The sequence below is a fragment of the Solenopsis invicta genome, chromosome 2 (genome assembly GCF_016802725.1).
Source record: "Solenopsis invicta isolate M01_SB chromosome 2, UNIL_Sinv_3.0, whole genome shotgun sequence".
In the NCBI taxonomy this organism is placed as follows: Eukaryota; Metazoa; Arthropoda; class Insecta; order Hymenoptera; family Formicidae; genus Solenopsis; species Solenopsis invicta.
In genome coordinates, this window is record NC_052665.1 from 24,541,646 (window position 1) to 24,566,179 (window position 24,534).

General features: G+C 33.2%; 1 protein-coding gene across 6 annotated transcripts in view; it reads left to right on the plus strand.

The window, feature by feature from the left end:
- LOC105201497 (Fanconi anemia group D2 protein homolog) overlaps positions 1 to 24,534 on the plus strand; it is a 194,246-nt gene that overhangs the window by 133,343 nt on the left and 36,369 nt on the right. For 5 of the 6 annotated variants that reach the window (XM_039459785.1, XM_039459782.1, XM_039459781.1 and 2 more), the window contains 2 exons: positions 14,014 to 14,222; positions 14,314 to 14,471. In XM_039459785.1, the coding sequence (XP_039315719.1) occupies positions 14,014 to 14,222; positions 14,314 to 14,460 (356 nt within the window). In that variant the 3' untranslated portion in view covers positions 14,461 to 14,471. Of the gene's footprint in view, positions 1 to 14,013; positions 14,223 to 14,313; positions 14,472 to 24,534 lie in introns of those variants that run through there. The other variant, XM_039459783.1, reaches the window with a different exon arrangement.

Consider the following 24,534-nt stretch of genomic DNA (forward strand, 5'->3'; position numbering starts at 1 on the left):
TCTTTATCATCCCTTTTATCTCTATCTTCTCCACTGCCACATCATCTGCGTACGTCGACGAATATATTTTCCTTCCCTTTATCCTCACTCCCCCCTCCCTACTCTTCCCTCTCTAATTCCTGATCTATATCCGCCAGCAATAATGTGAATTAGCATGGACTCAGAGGTCCTGTTTTATCCTTTTCCCCGTCTAGAAGCTTTCTCCCACCTTATCCCCCACTCTCACTCTCCTCCAGCACCTTTTCGCACCTCACGACCAAACCTTTTTTAACTTCCCTCTCCCTTATCATCTGTATGAGGATTTCCCTATCCACCGAGTCAAACGCAGCTTTCATATCTACAAACAGCATCACCATCTTTTCCTTTCTCATCGCCACCTTCTTGTTTATCAAATAATTTAGTACATAGATTTGATCAATCGTGCTTACCATTCTTCCAAACCCCGTTTGACTCGGTGGGAGTATCTCTTTTCTCTTCACCTCCTTTCTCAATCTCCGCAAGTACCGTAGCGTACACCTTGTATGCCGTTTGCGTTAACGTGATTTCTCTATATTCTTCAACCTTCTCCCCCTCCCCCTTCTTCACTACCGGCACCCCCCCCCTCCCTTCACTTCTCTGGCCATCCCTCTTCTCTTCACACTCTGTTACATATTTTCCACAACCATTCCCTTATTTCTTTTCCCCCATATTTCCATACTTTATTTACGATATCATCCCCTCTCGTCGCTTTTTCCACCTTCAGTTTCCTTACCGCCCTTCCTATTTCTTCCTTACTGATATTATCTTTCTCCTCTTTCTTTCTTCCCCTTATCACCCCTTTTACCCTCTACTCCACTTTTCCTAACACTTTTCTAAAGTGTCTCTCTCATTCCTTCATTTCGATCCTTTCCCTGATTCTCTTTCTCTTTCTCTTTCTTCCGTTCACCCTCCATACATCCCCTTCTGTTTTTACACCTTTGAATTCTCTCTCCCATCTTTCTCTTTTCCTCCTTTTTTTTCCTTATATTACTTTCTGTATCTTTTCCTCATCTCCTTATATTTCTCTTTCTTTAATCCTTTCTTCTTTCACTTTTTAAACTCATCCCTTACTTCTCTTTTTATACTCTTACACTTCATATCCCACCATCCTATCCGCACTTTTTTCTCTTCCCTCTTTACTCTTTCCAATGCCCCTTTCACTCTCTTTTTCAATTTTCTCCAACCTCCTTTAAGCCCCTCTGACTCACTATCACTTTTCCCTACATATTCCTCAAATTTTTTCCTTCCCTCTTTTGTCCACACCCATCTTCTTTCCCTCCTGTTCTTTTTCCCAATCTTTTCCTTCTCTTTTTCTCCCCCCTTCACGTACACTGTTAATGGCTGATGGTCAGAATTCACCCAGTCCTCCACCTTCATCTTTACCACTTTTCCTCTTGTTTTCTTATTCCTGATTACGTAATCAATTAGTTCCCCCTTCCCTCCAGTATACGTCCATTTACTCTTCTCATCTCTCTTTATGCATCCATTTAGTATTGACCATCCTAATTCCTTTAAAAAACTACATAATTTTTTTTCCTTTTCCATTCATCTTTTTATTCTTTAAATTTCTCTCTCTTTCCCTTACCCCTCTTTCTCCTTTCCTATACCTTCCTCTCTCTACCCGTTTTTGCATTAAAATCCCCCCCTATTAATATTGTTACGGTCGTGCGATATTTGTAATGTGTCACCGTATAGTTTATGTAATCGATAGTAATGAGTTGACGGTCGCTCGTTGACGACGGTTGTTGTTATGTTGCTGACGTCGGGAGCCTCGTTTCGGTGACAGACGTGTTCTAATAAACGTCTCAGTTTCTTTTAAAGAATCTGCTCAATTATTTATTGTGCGTGAGTGCGCGTGAGTGTCTTGTGCCACCGTCGGACGTAACAATATTCTTACTCCCTTCTCTCTCTTTTCTATCCACTCTCTTAATTGCTTTGTTTTTTCCTCTAAATCTCCATTTACATATATACCTACTAGTTTTCATTCTCCCCCTAGATTGACTTTACTCACCTGTAGTCCCGCCTCTTTCCTTTTTCTATTCTCTTTTTCTCTTTCTATCCCATCCCTTATTTCGATGATCATTTCCCTTATTGCCCTGCCTTTTTTGCTTTTTCTTCCCGCTTCTTGCACCTTTCGTACGTATTCCTTTGGCAACCATTTTTGCACCCTCTCCCATCTTTTCTTCTGTAACCATGTCTCGTTCACAAACGTCACATCTCATTCCTTCAATTTCTCCCTAAAATTCTCTTTATTTTTTATACCAGCCATATTCCAAAAATCTATTTTGTATTTTTTACCGTCCCTCCTTTTTCTATTTCTCTTTCTATCATATTTTTTATTTCCCTTATTTCCACCCTTCTCCCCCTCTCCCTTACCACACTCCCCTACTAAAAAACCTTTTTCCTTTTGTCCTCTTTTCTACCTCTCTCCTTCTCTTTTATTTTTCTTCCACTCCATTCCCTTAACTCATCCTTGATCTCATCCCATATTCACAATTTATCCTTAATCCACATTTTTATATATTTTACTCTTACTTTCTTTTCTTTCCTTCTATTTCTTTCTTTCCCTCTTATCCACCACTCTACCCTTCTCTGTTTTTCCGTCGTTCACGATCCACTCCTTCCTATCCCTCAGTTTTGTCTTTCCTTTCATTACATCAATTTTCTCTCTCATACTTGCGAATCTCACCCATACCATATCCCCTCCCCCTTTATCTTTATTCTCTATCGTCTTCACCTCTTCTTCTCTCGCTACCGCCCCCGTTGTCTCTACTATCTTTTCTATCTCTTTTTTTAATTTTTCCTTTCCTTTCTCTTTTACTTTTATCCCCTTTATAATTACATTTCTTTTCCTCTTCTCCCTTTTTCTCTTTTTCCCTTTTAATTCTAGTTTCCTCATTTTTTCTTCCATTTCCTTCATTTCACCCTTTCTCTTTATCTGTATCTGCTCTATCCTTTCCCCTTTATCTTTCTCCCTTCTTCCTTTCTCCTTCTCCATTCTTCCTCTACTTTTCTCTATATCTTCTTCTTTTCTCTCCAAATTGTCTACTGTTTTCCTTATTTCCTTCATCCATTCCCTCATCTTTTTCCTACCTTCCCTCAATTCTCTTAATTCGCTTTTTATTTTCTTAGAGCATTTCCTCACCTCCCTCAAAATCTTCCTTAGGCCCCTTTCTTCTTGTCTTACCGGCGATCTCTACCTTATTGCTCCTCTTAAAGATTTCTCCCTCTTCTACTTTCATCTCCTCCCCCTATCCACCATTCTTTTCTCTCCTTTCTTAAATAATTCTAGCAGCGGCGCACTGTTTGATCTATCCCTCTATCAGGCTTTCTGCCTTGCTCGGCTTTCCCACCCTTTTCTTTTCCTTTTTATTCTCTTCTCTTTCCCTTTTTTCTCCTTCTCTCCCTCTTTTCCTACCTTCATCTCGCATTTCTCCTTACCTGCTAACTTTCTCTATTCAAACTTTACCGTGACTGCGCTTACTTTCTCCTTCAATGTTTCTCACTTCTGCCGCCCGGCGTCGCTGCCCTCACCTCTTTTCTGCTTCCTCTTTACTCTTTATATCTGCTCTCCCATCTAACCTCCAAATCCGGTCCCAACCCTATTATCAGTCCTGTCTTACTATTCCCTTACCCCTGCCCTATTCTTTATTGCTCCCAACTCCACCTGCTATTTCCTTATTCCCTCACCCTCTCGTACTCCAATTCTGCCCTCCTTCTCAAAAAACACACTCTCACCAAACACACCTTACAAACACACGACTATCACTTTTGCTACCGGAAACGGAAGTCTCGTTTTCTTGTAACATTTTATACATTATATTAAAATTAATATTACCTTTTGATGTAAATATTGAATAGTACAAAAAATAATAAATGAGAAGAAAATAATATATAAATTTTTCTCATTTGATAGTTAATAATTAAAGTAGAAGATAAATAATTTCTATTTTTATAAAAATCTATTTAATTGCTTAAATTGTTAAATTATTTATTCCTGTGTAATATTCCTAAATGTAAAGATTTTTAAATAATTATTAAAATATACTATATATTTAATTAATTTTATTTTTAATAAACAATAGTAATTTTGAAAACAAATTGAATTTTTTAAATAGAAAGTTAAAAAAAGGAAAATCGGCATTTTAAATACAAAATAAAAACATAAAATGTATGAATTATGCAATTTACAACCTCATACAATTGCGATTGTTGCAGAAAATTTCAGATAGGTTTTAACCTTTTACATTTCATGTACAACACTTCTAAAAAGATTCTGCAAAATATTACCCCCTCTGTCCGAAAATGTGGTGTACATTTCTTAAAAAACGTGGAATTAATGCAAGTAATAATTATTTAAATTTTTTTTATATGTAAATAAGTGATAGTTAGGATACAAATAAATAGATTGATAGATAAATAACTGTGTATTTTAAACAAATTTAAATGACACCCGCTGTGGTTACAAAATGGTAAATTTTGATCAAAATTGTAATCAAGTGCGTGGAAGAAGTTTGAAATCAAAGCAATGACCCCTGCTGCAAATTTATTTTAGAACACTATAGAACAAATGTCTATAGTTTTGAATGTGTTTTGTGAAACAGGCATTGTATATACGAAATGGGGTTCTCCTTATACAACTTTTATAATTTTTAATAAGATAATGAGCATGAAATCATAGTTTTTATTCCTTAGTATCATACATTACAGTTCTATCCCAAAACAATTATTAAATTGTTTATAATTATTATACACATCCAGAGTGCTTAAATGCTATCTTCCCTATCTAAAGTTCTGAATTTGAACGAGTATGAAATCATAGTTCTCACTCTCTAGTATCATATACATTACAGTTCTATTCAGAAACAATTATAAAACCATTTGTTTATAATTATTATACACATCCAGAATGCTTAAATGTGGTAACCTCCCTATCGATAGTTCTAGTTTTTTACGAAAATAAAATCATAGTTTTCAGTCCCTAATATATCAAAAAATAATAACTAAACTATTTATTTACAATTACTGTACCTGTCCACAATGCTTAAATGTGATATGCTAGTCTCCCTATCCATAGTTCTTGCTTTGTACAAGAATAAAATCATAGTTCTCAGTCCCTAATATCACTTTCATAACAGTTCTATCAAAAAAACAATACAAAAAATGGAAGAACTTTTGAAAATTAATAGAATTAAAAGAGAGGCTAATGAGAGTCAAGACGCTGATGTTGGTGCGTATATTTCTGAGTTTATTCAAAATGAATTCAAAGACGTTTTGACCCTGTTTTGGGTCATCTTCAGCAAAGAAAGTCGAAATCAAACAGCCTCCACTTCACATAGCGTAGTCCTAGTTCTTAACGAGTCACAATCGGGTGGTCATCCGAGTGAAATTGAAATTCTAAAGGGTGACCAACTAATAATATAACACTACAATGACTAATTAGCTAAGATGTTGAATAAAACTTACCATGTGAAGTGTTACGTCCAGGGGACTCCACGATTTCCCTTTTTGCCGATAGTTAGTATCACTCGCGTTATCATAAAAGAAACGTGACGGCGTGAGAAATTTGTTCCGAAAGAAAATATAATTAGTAAATATACGATTTAAAAGATAACATAAAAATACAGAAAGAATCATGTTCTAACAGAATTTGGAACAAATTACTCAACCTGACGCAACGCTTCGTGAGAACGGATAGAATCAGGATGCGAAGAAATTATTTGAAAAAGATAAATTTAAGCCGGATTAACGATTAAGGAATTTCAAAATCATAATTTATAACCTTGGCTTGTTTGTTTACCTGACAGAATCGAAGGCAATTTGTCTTGTAGGAATGGGTAAAGCTAGGATCTAAGAGATAAAATTTAACTTTATCTCACAAGGGGAGGATCAGGTGAGTCACCCTGGGATTTTGATCTCAATTTTTTTAGTTATTCCGGAGACAAAAAAAAAGTTTATATCTTCCGGCATTTGATCGAATAGGCCTTAGTTTCGAAATAATAAATTTGTGAAAATTGGTCATACCGCAGCGCGCCATATGAGCCTTCCCGGTAACTGTTCTCCCAACCAGTGCAGTCGGTTCCGTGCGTTAGGTGCTTGCTTTACAATCGTAAGATCCGGGTTCACTCCCGGATGTGTGCAATATTTTTTTTTCTTTTTAATAAGTGTATTTATTTATCTTGACGATATTGATATAGTATACAAATTTCTAAAATAGAAAATTTAATTTAATATAATTTTCTAAACATTAATTTAAATTTAATTTGAAGGGAATTTGAATTCAAGTAATAATATTTGAAATATTAAATAGGTAATAATAATAATATATAAGTTATTTGAAATGGATAACATATAAAGGGAACGTATCTAAATTTTCAAATTGTTTAAATTTAACACTGGTATTCTTTTTCTACAATTAATTATTTTAAAAACTAGAATTTTAAAATACTGTTAATATTTTTTCTAATTAAATTTTAAATTAAACAATTTAGAAATTTAAATACGTTGCCTTTATATGTTATCCATTTAAAATAACTTATATATTATTATTATTATCTATTTATTATTTCAAATATTATTACTTGAATTCAAATTAAATTTAAATTAATGTTTAGAAAGTGATATTAAATTAAATTTTTTATTTTAGAAATTTGCATACTATATCAATATTATCAAGATAAATAAATACACTTATAAAAAAAAAAAAAAAATATTGCACACATCCAGGAGCGAACCCAGATCTTACGATTGTGAAGCGAGCACCTAACGCACGGAGCCGATTGCACTGGTTGGGAAAACACTTACCGAGAAGGCTCATATGTCGCGCCGCGGTATGGCCAATTTTCACAAATTTATTATTTCGAAACCAAGGCCTATTTGTTCAAACGCCGGAAAACGTAAACTTTTTTTTCGTCTCCGGAATAACTAAAAAAATTGGGATCAAAATTTCAGGGTAACTCACCTGATCCTCCTCTTGTAAGCCAAGATAAAGATAAGTCTGGACGTCGTACAAGAATTATCAAATTAGAAATTATAAGGGATCTGGATCTGTTTGTTCAGGCGCATGACTCATCACGGATCATTCACAGTAGCTAATCCTCAGCAAATTAACGATAAGAGGATACGGGTTATAAGTTTAAACGAAATTGATACGAGTGTCTTTCAATTTATCAGTTAATTTGAAACTGTTGTCAAACGTTATAATATTTGATAAAGAACCTTTCTGGGGAAGCGCCTGATTTCTAAAATGCTACATATAAAGTATACCAAAACAACGGACTAAATAGATAAGCGGACACTGAATATTTACACCATGCCTACAATTGTATCCTCGATAGATTATAACGGTTTGACTTAATATTTGTATATGTATTTTTAACTGTTTGATCTCATCGCCGACACTGCTTATGAACGGAGAGCAGTATCGTCTTGACTGTGACACAGGCGAGATGTATCTTTACGCTGTTATACGATTGTCAGTTCACCTTACTTTTAATGTTAATTTTATATTTATTTACGTTTTTGTGCGTTTAATATGTATCCGCTCCTTGCTTTATAAGTAAAGGTAAGTTTTATAAGCTTTATTTAACATCTTTGTTAATTAGTCATTGTAGTGTTATATATTATTAGTTGGTTACTCTTTAGAATTTTAATTTCACTTGGATGACCACCCGATTGTGACTCGTTAAGAACTAGGACTACGTCATGTAAAGTAAAGGCTGTTTGATTTTGACTTTCTTTGCTGAAGATGACCCGAAACAGGGAAAAGCGCTTAAATTATCCGATACAATAAAACCTGTAACCAAAATTATAAATATTATTAGAGGCGGTAACAGATCCCTTTCCCATCGTAAATTTAAAATATTTTTAGACGAAGTTAATGCTAGTTATCCAGATCTGTTAATGCATTCCAAAATCAGATGGCTAAGTGCAGGAAAATGTTTGCAACATTTTTTTGCGCTTCGGAAAAAAATTCTAGACTTTTTGGAACGTTATGTTCTAAAAGACTCATTAGAGTTGCAAAATAAATTCAAAAGTACCGATTAAAAAAAAAATAGCTTTTTTAATAGATATGACTAATCATTTAAACATTTTAAATTTACAACTTCAACAAAAATGCAATCAAACCATTTTTGATTTAATAAGCAATATTTATGGATTTCGCAATAAAATAAATCTATTTTTAATTGAAATATCTAAGAATAAATTACACCATTTTCCTTGTTGTAAAGAAATTATAAAAGATCTAGATGAACTGAAAGAAGTCGACGAAAAATCGGATTTTAGTATAGTTTTAGAAACATTGAAATGTATTGCTGATCAATTCGAAATTTGCTTCAAAGATTTCGATGTAATAAAAGAAGAATTACGTATTTTCAATAATCCCATGAAAGTCAAAATTTAAGACCAACAAATAAAATATAGACAAGAATTATGTGATTTACAAGCAGATGAATTTATGATTTCCAGGACTGAAGTAGGATTAGAATTTTTTAAGATCTTATCAAAAAATAAATATCCAAATCTTAAAGATCTTGGACTTAGAATTTGTTCTATGTTCGGATCTACATATAACTGTGAAAGTGCATTTTCAATCATGAAACATATTAAGTCTTTGAGGCGTACTTCACTAACAGATTCATCATTGATACATTCAATACGAATTGCTGTTATTCCGATGGATATTGATATCTCAGCTCTTGTAGGAAATGCAAAATATTCGCAAGTGGCACATTGACGTTAGAAATTTAATTATTTATTTTGTACTTTTTCCTTCTTTTATTTTTAAGAAATAAGTAATACAATTACAAATTTAAGAAAACAAATAATAAAAAAAACAAAAATTAAATAAAAAATATTTAATATTTTACAAATAATAAATTAAAAAGTTTAAAAAAATAATAAAAAATAAAAATGTTTAAAAAAAAGAAAAAAGGAATCAGCGCCGGCCACGTCCACGTCGTTGATTCTGGGCAAGACAGAGAGCGGGATTTCTATTTTAAATCGAAACTTCAAATTGACATAACTTATATATGTAAAATAATTTTGTTGTATCGTACATTGTTATACTCGTTAAAAAATATATTAAAAACTTTGATTAAAAAATGCACTTTACTGTTTAAAAACTATGTCTTTTATTTTTTAACATGTATTATTTTTCTAAGTGATCACTATTCTTACAATAAACTTAATTCAAACTATTTAATACTATTTTGAAATAGTACTATTTTGAATAAGTCTCTGTTAGTTTACGAAATAAAAAGAGGTAGCCATTTATGGAGACACCCTGTATAATAACTATCACAATTTTGAAAACAATGATATTAAAAATATAACGGATTGCCATTTTTAGCATGTTTATTTTTTAATTCCAGTAGCACCGAAAAATAAACAACTATCTGATCCCATTTAGATTAGGATTTCATTAATTTTTTGGCACAATTTCTCTAAATTGATATAAAGTACGTTATGAGAGAAATTAAACTTGACAGAAACAACTGCAATTGTTGTTAAGAATAGAAAATTAATTTTTAAATTTTTATTTGATGTTCTCTTGTTAATGTGTCTTCGGACAAATTACAAATTTGCTTACGCCGGCACTGAGAGCGCGCGTTATGAAGAGTAGAAAGCAGTCAAGAGAGGGGGTAACTTCAGGCGGGGAACGCTTACTTACGAGATCTTGGTAAGGAAACGTGACCGGTTAGAAGACTTTGTTGTAAACATTCTCCCGATTAAAATTTTATTTTAATTTTTTTTATTAATAAATAAATCAACCAATAAATCAATAAATGACTAGATTAATAATCAAATAAATAAGTAAATGGGTAAGAATAAATCATAATTAGAAATTTATTTAATTTTTGATTATTTTTGATTTGTCGAAAGGGGACCCTTCCGTAGTACATAGACGGGTGTGCGTACCATGCGTTATAATGTGGTATTTAATTATTTTTGGAAAATGGAAATATCGCAACATAACTTTGTCATATATCATTGAATTTGTAATAAAATAAGCTTTATTTTGCTTATAAAAAAAAATAAAAATTTTGGAAAAACAGATAGGTGGTGGGAAAGTGTAAGAAAAATTAAAAAAAAAATTTGGTAGAAATCTATAAAAGGGAAGCAGTCTTTGACGACCTCGACATTGATATATGTTATCAAAGAGAGGATCCTGGACAACTTTTCTTTATAAATTAATCCGTGCTTTCGTACAATTTTCGAGATATATTATACTTACAAGCAAACCTACTCCAGTGTTACACTCCGATTTTGATGAGCTTTGAATATGTTGTATTCTAGGTCAATAAGAGACACGTATTTTTTTATACGGTCCCATACGCACTTTTAGAGGGTGAAACACCCCTTTGAAAGAAATTGGTTTTTTTCTTTCAAAACGTATATCGTCGAAACTATAAGAAATAGAGAAAAATGTTTTAAATGAAAGTTGAATGGCTTGAAAAGTACTTTATAAAAATGATAAAAAATTTTTATTTTAATTTTTTTATACTTTCTTTTACCACTTATTTTTTTCAAAATTTTTATTTTTTTTTGTATGCAAAATAAAATTTATTTTATTACGAATTCAACGATATAGGTGAAGTTATGTTCCGACATTCCCATGTTCTAAAAATAATTAAAAAACTCTCTACATGTATGGTACGCGCACTCGTTTGTGCGCTACGGAAGTGTCCTTTTTTGATTTTGACGACCTTTTAATATGTTATAGTATAGATAGAAATATGGGAAACGTATTTTTATAAACGGACCTATATGACTGTCAAGAGGATGAAACACTTGAAATAAATCGATTTTTTATTTTCTAAGGTAATACCGTCGGAACGGTAAAAGATATAAAAGAAAGTTTCAAATAAAAGTTTTATGGATTTCTATATACTTTATAACAGTTTGCTCAGATTTTTCGAAAATGTCATTTTTCTCGAAATCCCCCTCTTTTAAATTTAAAAACTAAAAAAAGCTGTATTTTGAAGTCTTTAAAAGTTTTTTGTTGCGGAGATATGATTTTTTAAAGGAAAAGTGGATTTTTGAACAATTTCTTATTTTTGCTTAATAGTTTTTCTTTTATAACTTTACAATAAATCATTTTTCGACAATGCAGTCACATTTCTGAGATTCTGAACTTTCATGTGAAAGAAAAGATTGTTGAAAAATAATTGGAACCAAGTTATAGCTTCTTAACCCTTAAACACATATTGAAAATTCCCTTAGATTTTCGATTGCTTACTGTGTGAAGACGGAATGAGAAAAAAGATTAGGGCTAGGTGGAAAAAAAGTTTGAAGTTTTCTCTATCGACTATTATGATTGATCAACTTTATTGTTTAACTAAAATAAAATGGCATTAAAGTAAAGTTTTTTTGGGAAGATCTCCCACTTATGTGTTTAAGGGTTAAAGTTGAAAAAGTCTTTTAGATTCGAAAATGTGTTTACGTATTTTACGGGATCGGTGTGTTTAAGGGTTAAAAGGCGTTATATGTGTTTTATACTTTGAAGAGTTAAAATGGAGAAAATATGCATTATGTTTAATTGCACATTCGAATTTTTAAAAATACGAAATGAACTAAAATCGTATATTTTATTGATTTGTTCTATTATTTCATTTTTTATATTTTTACGATAATATTATTATTGCATTTGCAAATTAAGTTTTACATATTCAGTGATCCCAGAAAATCTTGTATATTAAGTTTCTGTTTTTTGTTTTTTCCAACATTTTGCGAATGTCGGATTTGTCATTTAAAAACTTGAAAATTTTTAAACTCTGACACCATATTTGTAATCAGCGACTTTAAAAACACTTATATACCAAATTTTAGAAAAAAGTTATATGTAAGTAAAAATGTAGGTAAAACTAGATAAAGGAAGCAGTCTCTGACGACCTCGACCTTGATATATGCTATCAAGGAAAAAATATTGAACAACTTTTCTTTATAAATTAATTGGCGCTCTTGTACAGTTTTTGAGATATACTTGATGAAAGAAAAAAGTTTTTCTTTATCATTTCAGAAAATATTTATTTCATAAAAAAATGTATTAAACAAAAAATGAAGCTCGTAATAAGCTCTATAAAAAAGGCCATATACATATTTTACTTAACTTCAATACTTTAGTTGTTATAGTAGAAAAACTGTTTTAAAATAAGTTTTTTTTTTAATTTTTAATAATTTTACGTAAAAAATAGATGCTTGGGCGAAGGAGGGCCGGAGCCAAACATCCACTTTTTATGCAAAACTACTGAAAATTTACAAAAAACTTATTTTAAAACAGTTTTTCTACTATAATAATTAAAGTATTGAAGCTAGGTAAAATATGTATATAATCTTTTTTATAGAGCTTATTACCAGCCTCATTTTTTGTTTGACACATTTTTTGGTAAAAGTATTTTTTGAAAGTATTTTTTGAAATAATGAAGAAACCCCCTCCCCCCATTTTTTATTAACAAGTGGAGGATCAGGTGAGTCACCCTGGGATTTTGATCCCAATTTTTTTAGTTACTCTGGAGACGAAAAAAAAGTTTACGTCTCCCGGCGTTTGATCGAATAGGCCTTAGTTTCGAAATAATAAATTTGTGAAAATTGGCCATACCGCGGCGCACCATATGAGCCTTCCCGGTAACTGTTTTTCCAATCACTGCAGTCGGCTCCGTGCGTTAGGTGCTTGCTTCACAATCGTAAGATCCGGGTTTGCTCCCGGATGTGTGCAATATTTTTTTTTTCTTTAATAAGTGTATTTATCTTGATGATATTGATCTAGTATGCAAATTTTTAAAATAGAAAATTTAATTTAATATCACTTTCTAAACATTAATTTAAATTTAATTTGAATTCAAGTAATAATATTTGAAATAATAAATAGGTAATAATAATAATAATAATATATAAGTTATTTGAAATGGATAACATATAAAGGCAACGTATCTAAATTTTCAAATTGTTTAATTTAAAATTTAATTGAAAATAATATTAACGGTATTTTAAAATTCTAGTTTTTAAAATAATTAATCGTAGAAGAAAAATACCAGTGTTAAATTTAAACAATTTGAAAATTAGATACGTTGCCTTTATATGTTATCCATTTCAAATAACTTATATATTATTATTATTACTACCTATTTATTATTTCAAATATTATTACTTGAATTCAAATATCCTTCAAATTAAATTTAAATTAATGTTTAGAAAGTGATATTAATTTAAATTTTTTATTTTAGAAATTTACATACTATATCAATATCATCAAGATAAATAAATACACTTATTTAAAAAAAATAAAAAAAATATTGCGCCGCGGTATGGCCAATTTTCACAAATTTATTATTTCGAAACTAAGGCCTATTTGATCAAAACGCCGAGAGACGTAAACTTTTTATTCGTCTCCAGGATAACTAAAAAAATTGGGATCAAAATCCCAGGGTGACTCACCTGATCCTCCCCTTGTAAGTATATCTCGAAAACTGTGCGAGAGAGTCGATTAATTTATAAGAAAAAGTTGTTTAGTATCCTTGCCTCTACAACATATATCAAGGTCAAAATCGTCAGAGGCTGCTCCCCTTATCTAGAGTTTTATCAAAATGTATAGTTCTAAGTAGTAAAAGGAGTATTAGGGACACTCTGCATAAATAGAAAATCTCGAAAACTAGACAATTGAGAAAAAAATATTTTAATCAAAACGTATGGTCTAGAGGATAATAATGGTAAAATAAATTTTTGATAAAATCGATTTTTTTCACGCATCATCTTTTTTAAAATACAGAATTTTATGATTTTTGGTATTATAATTTTAATACAATATAATTCTTTTAATCATTATGCATATAAAAGCATTAGAATTATTGTTAAAAAACATTTTGTTTCTTAAATGTTTTGTTTTTGAAATATTTTATTGCTTCTTTTTTTTCTCATCCAGTATTTGGTGATAAAAAATAAAAGTAATATTTTTCTACTTTACTCACCACTCTTTTACTTGATTTTTATTTTTAGGTGGTACACGATACTTACATGCCATATGTTGCGATTGCACGGAAAAAAAGAATTTACCAATGTTCAAATATGTGCCTACAGCGAAATCTACATTAGAGAAATTAATTTACAGTGTTAAAGGAATGCTGGTCCTTAACGATAGTGCAGCAGCATTTTGGATGGGAAATCTTGTCAATAAGAATTTAGATGGCCGTGAAATTTTTTCGCAGGTTTTTTTTTAGAATTTTAGTTTATTTTACTATATATCTTGTTAAAATGGAAAGTGATTAATGAAACTTAATTAATTTATCACTTTTTCAGACATCATCTGACGAAACTGGTTTACCAGATATAAATACCAACTTTCAAGAATTAGCGAATGCATCCTCTGAAATTTTGAATTCTGATTTAGACGAAAATCCAGTAGACGAAACGGAAGATGAAAATGATGACATTGATGATTTGTGATTATGTTATGGGTAAGTAACAATATAAAAAGTAATGCTTTGCGACTTAACCTTCAACTGGCACACTGGGTCTGGGCTATTTACAAAAATGCTTGGCATTTATAAACCGTAAGGATTGGGGGAACAGGAGTTGGAGAATATCTCCACTACTGATTTTCCATGATAGCAGTCTCTGAAAATCGACTGAAAATTTTATACAGTTGTGTTTTTTCAAGGTACAGATACGTTACACTCAATGTGTCAGAAACGTATGTATTGTTAAAAAAATTCAATTTTTTATTAACAAGCGAAAATAAATTCATTAATAGCATTTTGGATAATTTGTGACTTTATTTTTGTACTCTGACCAACGAGAAACTGGTTCATTTCTGCGTTTTAATAAAAAATGTCAAGAATTTACCATTGCAGCAAAAACGTATAGATGATCTATGCGATACTTTTATGAGATGTTAGATCAGGCTAACGTCAATTTGTTCATAATTTATAACTTATTAAAAGATAACTCAGAAAAATGTCGTAAAGATTACATACGCGAGCTAACTATAGCCTTTTCTGACGCATCGTCTCGCTTTTTTAATGTTACGAACGGTACACAAATTTAAAGTTTTGTAGACTACACAGATATTCTTGAAGATCAAGATTCTTACAATTTGTTGGCAGACAATAAAATGGCCAAGTCAAGAAGATGTTTATTATATCCATCTACTCTTGATCGAAAAACAATATATAAATGTTTAAAACGTGACAAACCGATGTGTAAGCATCATACAGCAAAAATTTGTTGCAAATGTTTTATGTAATAAATAATAGTAAAATATATTATATTGTAGATATTTTACGTTTTTTCAAGTTTTATGATCGAAAACAAATGATTCATTCTATCAATTCATCTTTTCTTACGCTAAAAAAATCATCTAACTTTACCTTGCAGAATAAATGTACTTTTTGAAAACAATTGAAATAACAATATTTTGTTTTTAAAGTACGTTCTATTACCTTCCAAAATTCGTTGGAAAAATTTTTCTAATGGTTTTCCTTTTGAAACTGCAAATTGTATCTTTTTTTCTTATTAAGGCCATTGCTCTGTTCTTTTATATGTATCATTTCCGAAATTATTCTTTTATGGTATTTTGGTTGTATGTCTAAGATTTCTGCGTTATCCTAATTACCCCATTTTAATCGCACGCGTCTTTCGATATGCGCGGAATCACATTTAATATATTTTTTGTCGCCAGTCAAGGGAATTGTGCACAATCCGGGGAGGGATAGCACTGAGGTAAATAAATTCGCGTTTGCTGGATTTTCTTATTTTCTTAAATTACACTATCCTGGATCTCACGGAAGCATGGTTTGAATGCAAATCTTTTGTTTAACCGAGGAGCAGATCGAGTCTAACTTTATATCGATGCCCGATTCGATATTCGAGACTCGATATTCGTTGTGTGACTATATCGAGCGGCGCGTATAGCTTCGTAATTTATCTATTGTAGACTAGACTTGCGATACTTTTTGCTCTTGTAAACCCGCGGGGAAGCGGAGACAAGTAGAGTACTACTCGCCTAAGCAGCGCGAGCAATCCTTCTGAGCCTAAGAGCGTGATATTCAGGCCCTGATCACGAGGCCAAATTTGAGTGCCACTCAAGGTGCAAGAACACTCAAACTCAACACAGCGTACGAAATATAATGTGCGATTTAGACAATTAATAATGCTGTATTAAATCTGAACACATTGAGTGATTGTAATGTAAAATATGTTCCGAAATATTTATGTATGTATATTTATAAGTTCCCCAAAGTGCGTGCCGCATGTTTGGGGGATTTTAAAACGCAATCGTTAAATAGAAAAAAAAATATTTTACGCAACAAATTTTTTACAGTGTTTAGGATAAAAGCGTTTATCAAGATGCTTGTAAGCATAAATATTATTAAATACATTAGCATTAATTTAATTTGTGATGTTATTTTTTTTTTTACCTGAATGGTGTGCAATTTAGGGAAACTTGTAAATGTAAATAAATTCATCTTGAAAAGTACTATTGAGCATTAACAACTGCTTTCAACGTTATTCTCAATTTGAATGTTAAAAATTGAAGTTTTAGTGATGACCTATACAACACCTATTGTTGCAGAAAGCTTTCAGAAAGATATTAACATTTTATATGCAATAAATCTGAAAGAATTCTGTAAATTGTTATATGACATTTACAGAATAGAAATGTTACTAAAATTTTGTGATATAAATATGTTGCAACAGAAAGGTTTCTAAAATATAGCATGTACAGTAAATTTGAAAATATTCAAACAGAACAGAAAGTTAATATGATATTAAAACGACTTCAAAATGGTTCTAAAATGATTATTAAGAACAACTTTTTGTTCAGTCACGTGTCATGCCTGTGTGCATATTTATGTACGCTTGTGCGCGCGAGTGTATATGTATGTCTATGTGAATAATTTGTTTTAATAATTAACCTTTAAACACACAAGAGAGTCAGAGAGACCCCAAATGAAGTTTCGAATGCTTGCTTTGTGAAGACGAAATGAGATGAGGTTTGGAATTTTTATGAAATCTATAGTCGAGAGTTTTTTAAGGCATCGATATAAAGTTAGATTCCTTCATTGGTGGATTAAAAATTAAAAAACTTTAAGAAGAATTACATGAAAATTTAAAAAATTGAATATTGTAATGTCATTTGAATGTTCAATATATTATTTGATAGTAGTTATGCAAATAACGCTTTATATTACAAAATATATCAATAATATTTCTGTATTGCTGCAATATATCAGTAATATTGTAAAAATATTGCAGATATTGTAGCAATATTCTGCAATATCTAAATTAATATCTGAAATGTCTGAAATCCACATAAAAGAAAACTTATATCTAAACATAGATACAAAATTGTTTGATGAATCATATTTTGACATTCTTGAGAGGTTTTCCAAAATCTTACGACCATAATAGTTCTATTTACAAATAACTGTGAGGTTTTCCGATATTGTAATAGATCATTGTATTATTTAAAATCTTGCATAAAAAAGTTGGTACATCTCAGGTTCCTCTTTACGCTATAGACACACAATATAAGTTTTATTTTTTATTATTGGATATACAATATATACAAGGTAATTCAGAATGACCCATGTGTATCTGTAAAGACGTGTTCTTGGATAAATTCTGAGACGATTTTTCCTATACGAAAATTTTGTCCGACGCTTACTTTTTGAATTATAAGAGGATAAAATTAACGAATTACGGGCCGAGACGTGGTAGACAAAGGTGGCGCAATTCACCGTCTGACGCGTTTACGTGGATAAGCGTGTACACACACACACACACACGCACGCACGCACGCACACACACACACACACACACACACACACACACACACACACACACACACACACACACAGGGTGGGGGGAAAGGTTCTGGAACAGCAAAATATCTCGAAAACTAAGCATTTTAGAAAAAAAGTGTTTCAGATAAAAGTTTTAAGGTTTCAAAAGATCTATTTACTAATATTAACAGTTTGACCTTGGATGGCGTTGTCAAGGTCAGACCGAAATCACATTAACTTTTTTAAATGGAACACTTTATTTTTGATTCCAGAATCTAATAGCTGGTATCAAGACTTTTCCAAAACTCCACAAGAAAATTTATTTTTGTTGAGTACTTTCCGAATTGTGAGGCTTGAAAGCTAGTGTATTGTAACTTTCAAGCGTCATAACTAGGAAAGTATTTAATGAAAAATAACTTCTAATTGAAATTTATAGGGTTACAATGGTATCACACAATCTACAGATAATATTAAAAAACCCCCATTTTGCTACCCCAGGGGGGGGGGGGGCGAAAAAATTTTTAATGCAATGTGGGATCGTGTGAAATCAATTTCACAATGTGGGGACATTGAAATAAATTTTAACTGTATTTGTGATCCAAACTTCAAGCAAAAACCTGGAAACAAAGAATTGAGAGCACGTGCGCTATTGATAAACGTGTTATGTGTAGATTGTGTGATACCATTGTAACCCTATAAATTTCAATCAAAAAAGTTATTTCTTATTAAGTACTTTCTATGTTATGACGTTTGAAAGTACATTGTAGCTTTCAAGGCTTATAATTCGGAAAGTACTCAACAAAAATAAATTTTCTTGTAGAATTTTGGCAAGGTTTTGACACCAGCTATTAGATTCTGGAATCAAAAATAATTTTTTTGTTTAAAAAAGTTAAAGTAATTTTGATCTGACCTTGGCAACGCCATCCAAGGTCAATCCACTGATAATATTAGTAAATAAATCTTTTGAAACATTTTTACAACTACAACTACAACTTTTATCTGAAACATTTTTTTCTAAAATGCTTAGTTTTTGAGTATTTTACTGTTTAGGTACTTTTTCTCTACCCTGTGTGTGTATATATATATATATATATATATATATATATATTTGTGGTGTAACAAACCGCCTTTCCGCGCCCCCCTCGGACCGTCCACCGTTCCAGGCTGTCCGGCCGAACAACCGCCGGACAGCAAGAAACCGGCGCACAGCGCCAATAAGAATTGTAAAACCGGCGTAGCGCGCGTATACGCATCCGCGCGTCGAAAGATCTCCACGCGCACGCGCTCGACCGGAGTGGTGGCCGCTGGACCGATCTCGAGCAGGGATTCCTTCCACCGTACCGCTCCGTACCCCCGCACCGTCCCTGCCCTCGAGACTCGACTATATAAGCGCCGCCCCTCCTATAGTCGAGGCTTCTTCTCCGTCCGTCTTCCGTCCGAGAACGAAGTGTATCCTGAACGCTCAGTGGAGTTAAACGAACTTAGCTTCAGTCAAGTGATCTTGACACGAGCCATCCGCTTCCTAGACCGCCGGTTCACGGGCTCAAGTCTATCTGGCTCCACCAGGAGATCCTGGTAGCTGGCACTTTCCCGATTCGCCGTCCTGTCTTGGTATCGACTCACGACTCTGGGTGTGGAGTTCCGCGCCTTCACCAAGTGATCTTAGCGTGAGTCGATTACCACCGCCGCATAACATCGCGGTACTAAACGCAGCGCGTCGCGATCGGGATTTAAACGTACAGCTGCACTGCGCGCGCGACGTCTCCGGCCGTGGCCACGGCCTTTGGCAACGCCACGGCATCAGCGCGTCAATAGGGATTCCGAATTCCGAGAATCTCGGCTCGGAATCCCGCGCCTGTAAATAAACACCGCTTGTAGATACCGCGTTTAAATCCGGCCGTTCCGACTATCGCGTTATATGTACCGCTTTTCCGTCCGCGCGTTCTGATTCTCCGTTTGTCCATCCGCGCGTAATTCTAAGCTTTTGTTACGTCCGTCCGCGCGTCATTGTCATTTGTCCGGCCGCGCGCCGCGTCCAGAACGCTACGATCTTGTACAGTACCGAAGATACGCGAAATAAAGTCTCGCTTATTTATCAACCATCCAAGTCTAGTTCTCTTGGCGACCTCATCCGCGTCCTCGCCCGCCGAACTCACGCCGCCCCGTGCGCGGAAAAGCCAGGTCATTACTATATATGGGACGTTTCGCGTTAAACGGGCCACCCTCTCCTTCCAAAAATTAACGCAACGGAAAAAAACGTTTAAGGTCTCAAAATATTCGTATACTTGTATAGTTTCGAATGGAACGTAGCGATTTGAAAAATTCAATATGGCGGCTGAAATATGGCGCCTGAAATCCACAAAAGTTACGAATGATCTTACATTATCTTCGATTAAAATGCGAAAACTTGACAAATTGGCTTGAAAATGATTACTATAAGGTTTTCGAGGTTGTTGATTACGAATCTGGAGACCGAATTACAAAATTCAAAATGGCGGATTCAAAATGGCCGGATTTGGAATCAGTACATAAAACGCGAGTATTATAATTATTGTTGTGTATTATCGAGTCAAAAACGGCCAGAGTATCGCATTACTTGCAATTTTGTTCCTTTAATGACAAGGAAAGCATGCACACTTTGGATTTTCATTACTCGCGGAGCTTCAGAAAATCGTTTTGCAAGAAATTTTTGAATTTTTATATGTTTCTCTTTGCTGTAATAAAAAAATTTGATATTGATAAATTTCTTTTTTACCCATTCAAAAAGATCTGCTGAGTTCAAGATGGCTTCTGTTGATTCATAACTACTTATAGTAAATAGCTATAGTTACGCTCAAGTCCGCTAGGAGACGAGCTTTCTCGTAAGAAAAGTTACAACATTGTAGCCTTAAATATAAGTAACTGTGTAACTTAAAATTACGGATATGTTTATTCTATTTTCGCAACGGTGCTTTTTTCTTACCTTATCAATCAGTCTTTTTCAGGATTCAACCAGTTCTTTTTAAAGCTATTTATATGTATTAAAATCTTTTGTTTTTGTGGTCCTATGTTATTTTTAGTTATTTGATTAATTGACAATGTTTGATTTATATCACTTTCAAATATTCCTTTTTTTACCATCTGTCTTATTAAAATAACATGTCCAGAATTAAAAAGGCCTTGATTTTTCAAGAAAGCGGGGTGCGGTCGGATAGATGCATAAATCCTTTCAAAGGTAATGGGCATGTTGGTAAAAATTTGCGGACAATTTCAAAAAATATGGTACAAAAATTTCCAGACTTACGGGAGGGTGCAAATATTTGTGCAAAGTGTAAAATAATGCTTGATAAAGATGTTGATGTATCTCCAAGCAAAAAAAGAAGTTTGTCTAGAGAAGATGAACTGGAAGATGTATCTCCAAGCAAAAATAAATGTTCGTCTATAGAAGATGAACTGGAAGATGTATCTCGAAGCAAAAAAAATGTTTGTCTAGAGAAGATGAACTGGAAGGTGTATCTCGAAACAAGAAAAAATGTTCGTCTAGAGAAGAAGAACTGGAAGAGATGCTGAATGGACTTAAAGAAAAGTTTTCTAACTTAGATAAAAATGATCCGTGTCATGTCGCAATACTTACGATTGCTCCTGAATGTTGGAGTATCCGTAAAATAGCTGAGGAATTTGGAACATCTCGGAGAATGGCAAAAAACGCTAAGGAATTAAGGGCATCGGAAGGTGTTTTAACAATGCCAGCTTTGAGACAAAGAAAATGTTTACCCGAAAATACTGTAAAGAAAGTTACCGACTTCTACGAGAATGATATTAACAGCCGAATTATGCCACATAAAAAAGAGACAGTTACTATTAAGATTGATGACCACAAAAAAAAGATACAGAAACGATTACTACTTAGTGATGTGAAATCTCTGCATATCGAATTTAAAAAACTGAATCCTGAGCATCCAATCGGCTTGACTAGATTTTCAGAGCTTAGACCCAAATACTGTGTACTCGCAGGGGCAAGAGGTATACACAGTGTATGTGTTTGTACCGATCATCAAAACTTTAAAGCGATGCTTGATGCTATTGATATAAAAAGATTGACAAATAACTTGAAAAATCCAGTAAATAATTTCAAAGATTGTTTTCCATTTGTCGTATGTAAAACACCAACACTTGCCTGCTATTTAAGAGATTGCGAGTCTTGCCCTGATATTGGAAGATTCTCTGATTACATTATTAAACTTACAACAAAGAGGCGTCTCAGAAATCATCTTCAGCATGTGGCAATCGACTGATAGGTGCACTCTGATAAAAGAATGCCTTTCTACAGACGATTTCGTCTCTCAATTATGTACTCGCTTAGAGAAATTAGTACCTCATCATTTTATTTCAAAAAATCAATCGAAGTATGTGTCAGAGCGGAAGAATAGCTTGCGACCAGAGGAAGTACTAGTCCAATGTGATTTCTCAGAAAATTACGCTTATGTCGCTCAAGATGCTGCTCAAGCATTTTATTATAATAATGATCAATGTACTGTTCATCCTGTGTTTTATTATACAAATGAAAAAGAAGTTTCACACAAAAGCATTGTACTGTTATCGAATTGTACAACACATGACACTGCTGCTGTGTACGTGATGCAAGAAATACTTATTCCCGAAATCAGAAAAGTCTGTCCAAATGTCAAAAAAATTATTTACGTTACTGATGGCGCAAAGCAGCACTATAAAAATAAATATCAGATGAGTAATCTCATCCATCATAAAGAAGATTTTGGAATAGAAGCAGAATGGCACTATTATGCCACAGCCCACGGCAAAGGAGCTTGTGATGGTGTTGGCGCCATTTTTAAGAGGGAAGCTACCCGTGCAAGTCTTCAGGCAAAATCAACAGAAGCCATCTTAAACTCAGCAGATCTTTTTGAATGGGCAAAAAAGAAATTTATCAATATCAAATTTTTCTATTACAGCAAAGAGAAACATATAAAAATTCAGAAATTTCTTGCGAAACGATTTTCTGAAGCTCCGCGAGTAATGAAAATCCAAAGTGGGCATGCTTTCCTTGTCATTAAAGGAAAAAAATTGCAAGTAATGCGATACTCTGGTGCCATTGAACCAATGGTCATTGTAGAGTATTAGAATCGATAATACACAACAATTATAATACTCACCTTTTATGTACTGATTCCAAATCCGGCCGTTTTAAATCCGCTATTTTGAATTTTGTAATTTTGTCTCCAGATTCGTAATCAACGACCTCGAAAACCTTATAGTAATCATTTTCAAGCCGATTTGTTAAGTTTTCGCATTTTAATCGAAGATAATGTAAGATCATTCGTGACTTTTGTGGATTTCAGGCGCCATATTTCAGCTGCCATATTGAATTTTTCAAATCGCCACGTTCCATTCGAAACTACACAAGTATACGAATATTTTGAGACCTTAAACGTTTTTTTCCGTTGCGTTAATTTTTGGAAGGAGGGGGTGGCCCGTTTAACGCGAAACATCCCATATATATATATATATACAGAGGGTGTCTGACAATTAATGGTTAATCTCTCGCATGTAGGTAGAATGGATCAAAATGAGTCAAAAAGTTTTGCAGCACTTTGCGATCCTCGCAATAGTTAATAAGTTATAAATTAATAAAAATTCCCCCCACCGCCAAATCCAAGCGTGCGATCGAGATTGCCAAGCGTACAAGGCGGTTTATTTACTGCTTACTGCGGGGAGCGGCAACGGCTACGCAGAAACGGCGCGTAACGCTAGGACCGCGCTTTGGGGCAAGTAGTAAACACCCTACCCTGCGTGCTTGGCAATCTTGATCGCGCGATTTGGATTTGGCAGTAGGCGGGACTAATTCAAAATTTTTATTAATTTATAACTCGTTAACTATTGCGAGGATTGCAAAGTGGTGCAGGACTTTTCAACTAAATTTGGTCCATTCTATCTGTATACAAAAGATTTATCATTAAGTACACAAAAGAGTGACGGTATAATGGTTTTCAAATTATTCGCGATTAAAGTTTACGAATTACACAGCTGACATTTTGCGCGCTTACACATGGTGACATGACAACGCACTACAAGAGTACCTCTTGACATTAAGGTTGTTATATAAATATGCAGTGACATTTTTATTAAGAAATTATTTCTGTAGAAAACATTTGTATGTAGTTACAGCTTTTTTGCGATAGACTACACTTATTGCGATAAAAAATTCTTAAAATCTTGTCTTGACTGACTGGATTACCAACCGATCTTACTTTGACTGGTTGAATCACCGATCAATTTTGTTTTGATTAACTGGATCACTGACCGATCTTTCCTTGATTGGTTGGATCACCGATCAATTTTGTCTTGATATGATCACCGACTGATTCTACTTTGACTGCTTGAATCATCCTCTTTCTTCGAACACAAAAGAGGTATAAATCTGACCAGGCAACCTCTAGGTGGTACAGTTTAAGTGATACTAATGCCGGCGTTATTGTAACTTTCAAGTATTGTAACTCGAAAAATACTTAACGAAAAAACATTTATTTATAGTGATTTGGATGGGTCTTGAGATAAGCTACAAGAATATGCAATAAAAAGTTGGCAGTTCTATTTAAAAAATGGTAGGTGACATTTACGTGACCTTCAAGCAACTATTTAAGATTAATTTAATGATACCATCTTATGTCCCTCTCGAAACCATGAAACTTTTGTCTCAAATATTTTTGCCGAAAATGCTTCATTGAAGAATTGTCGA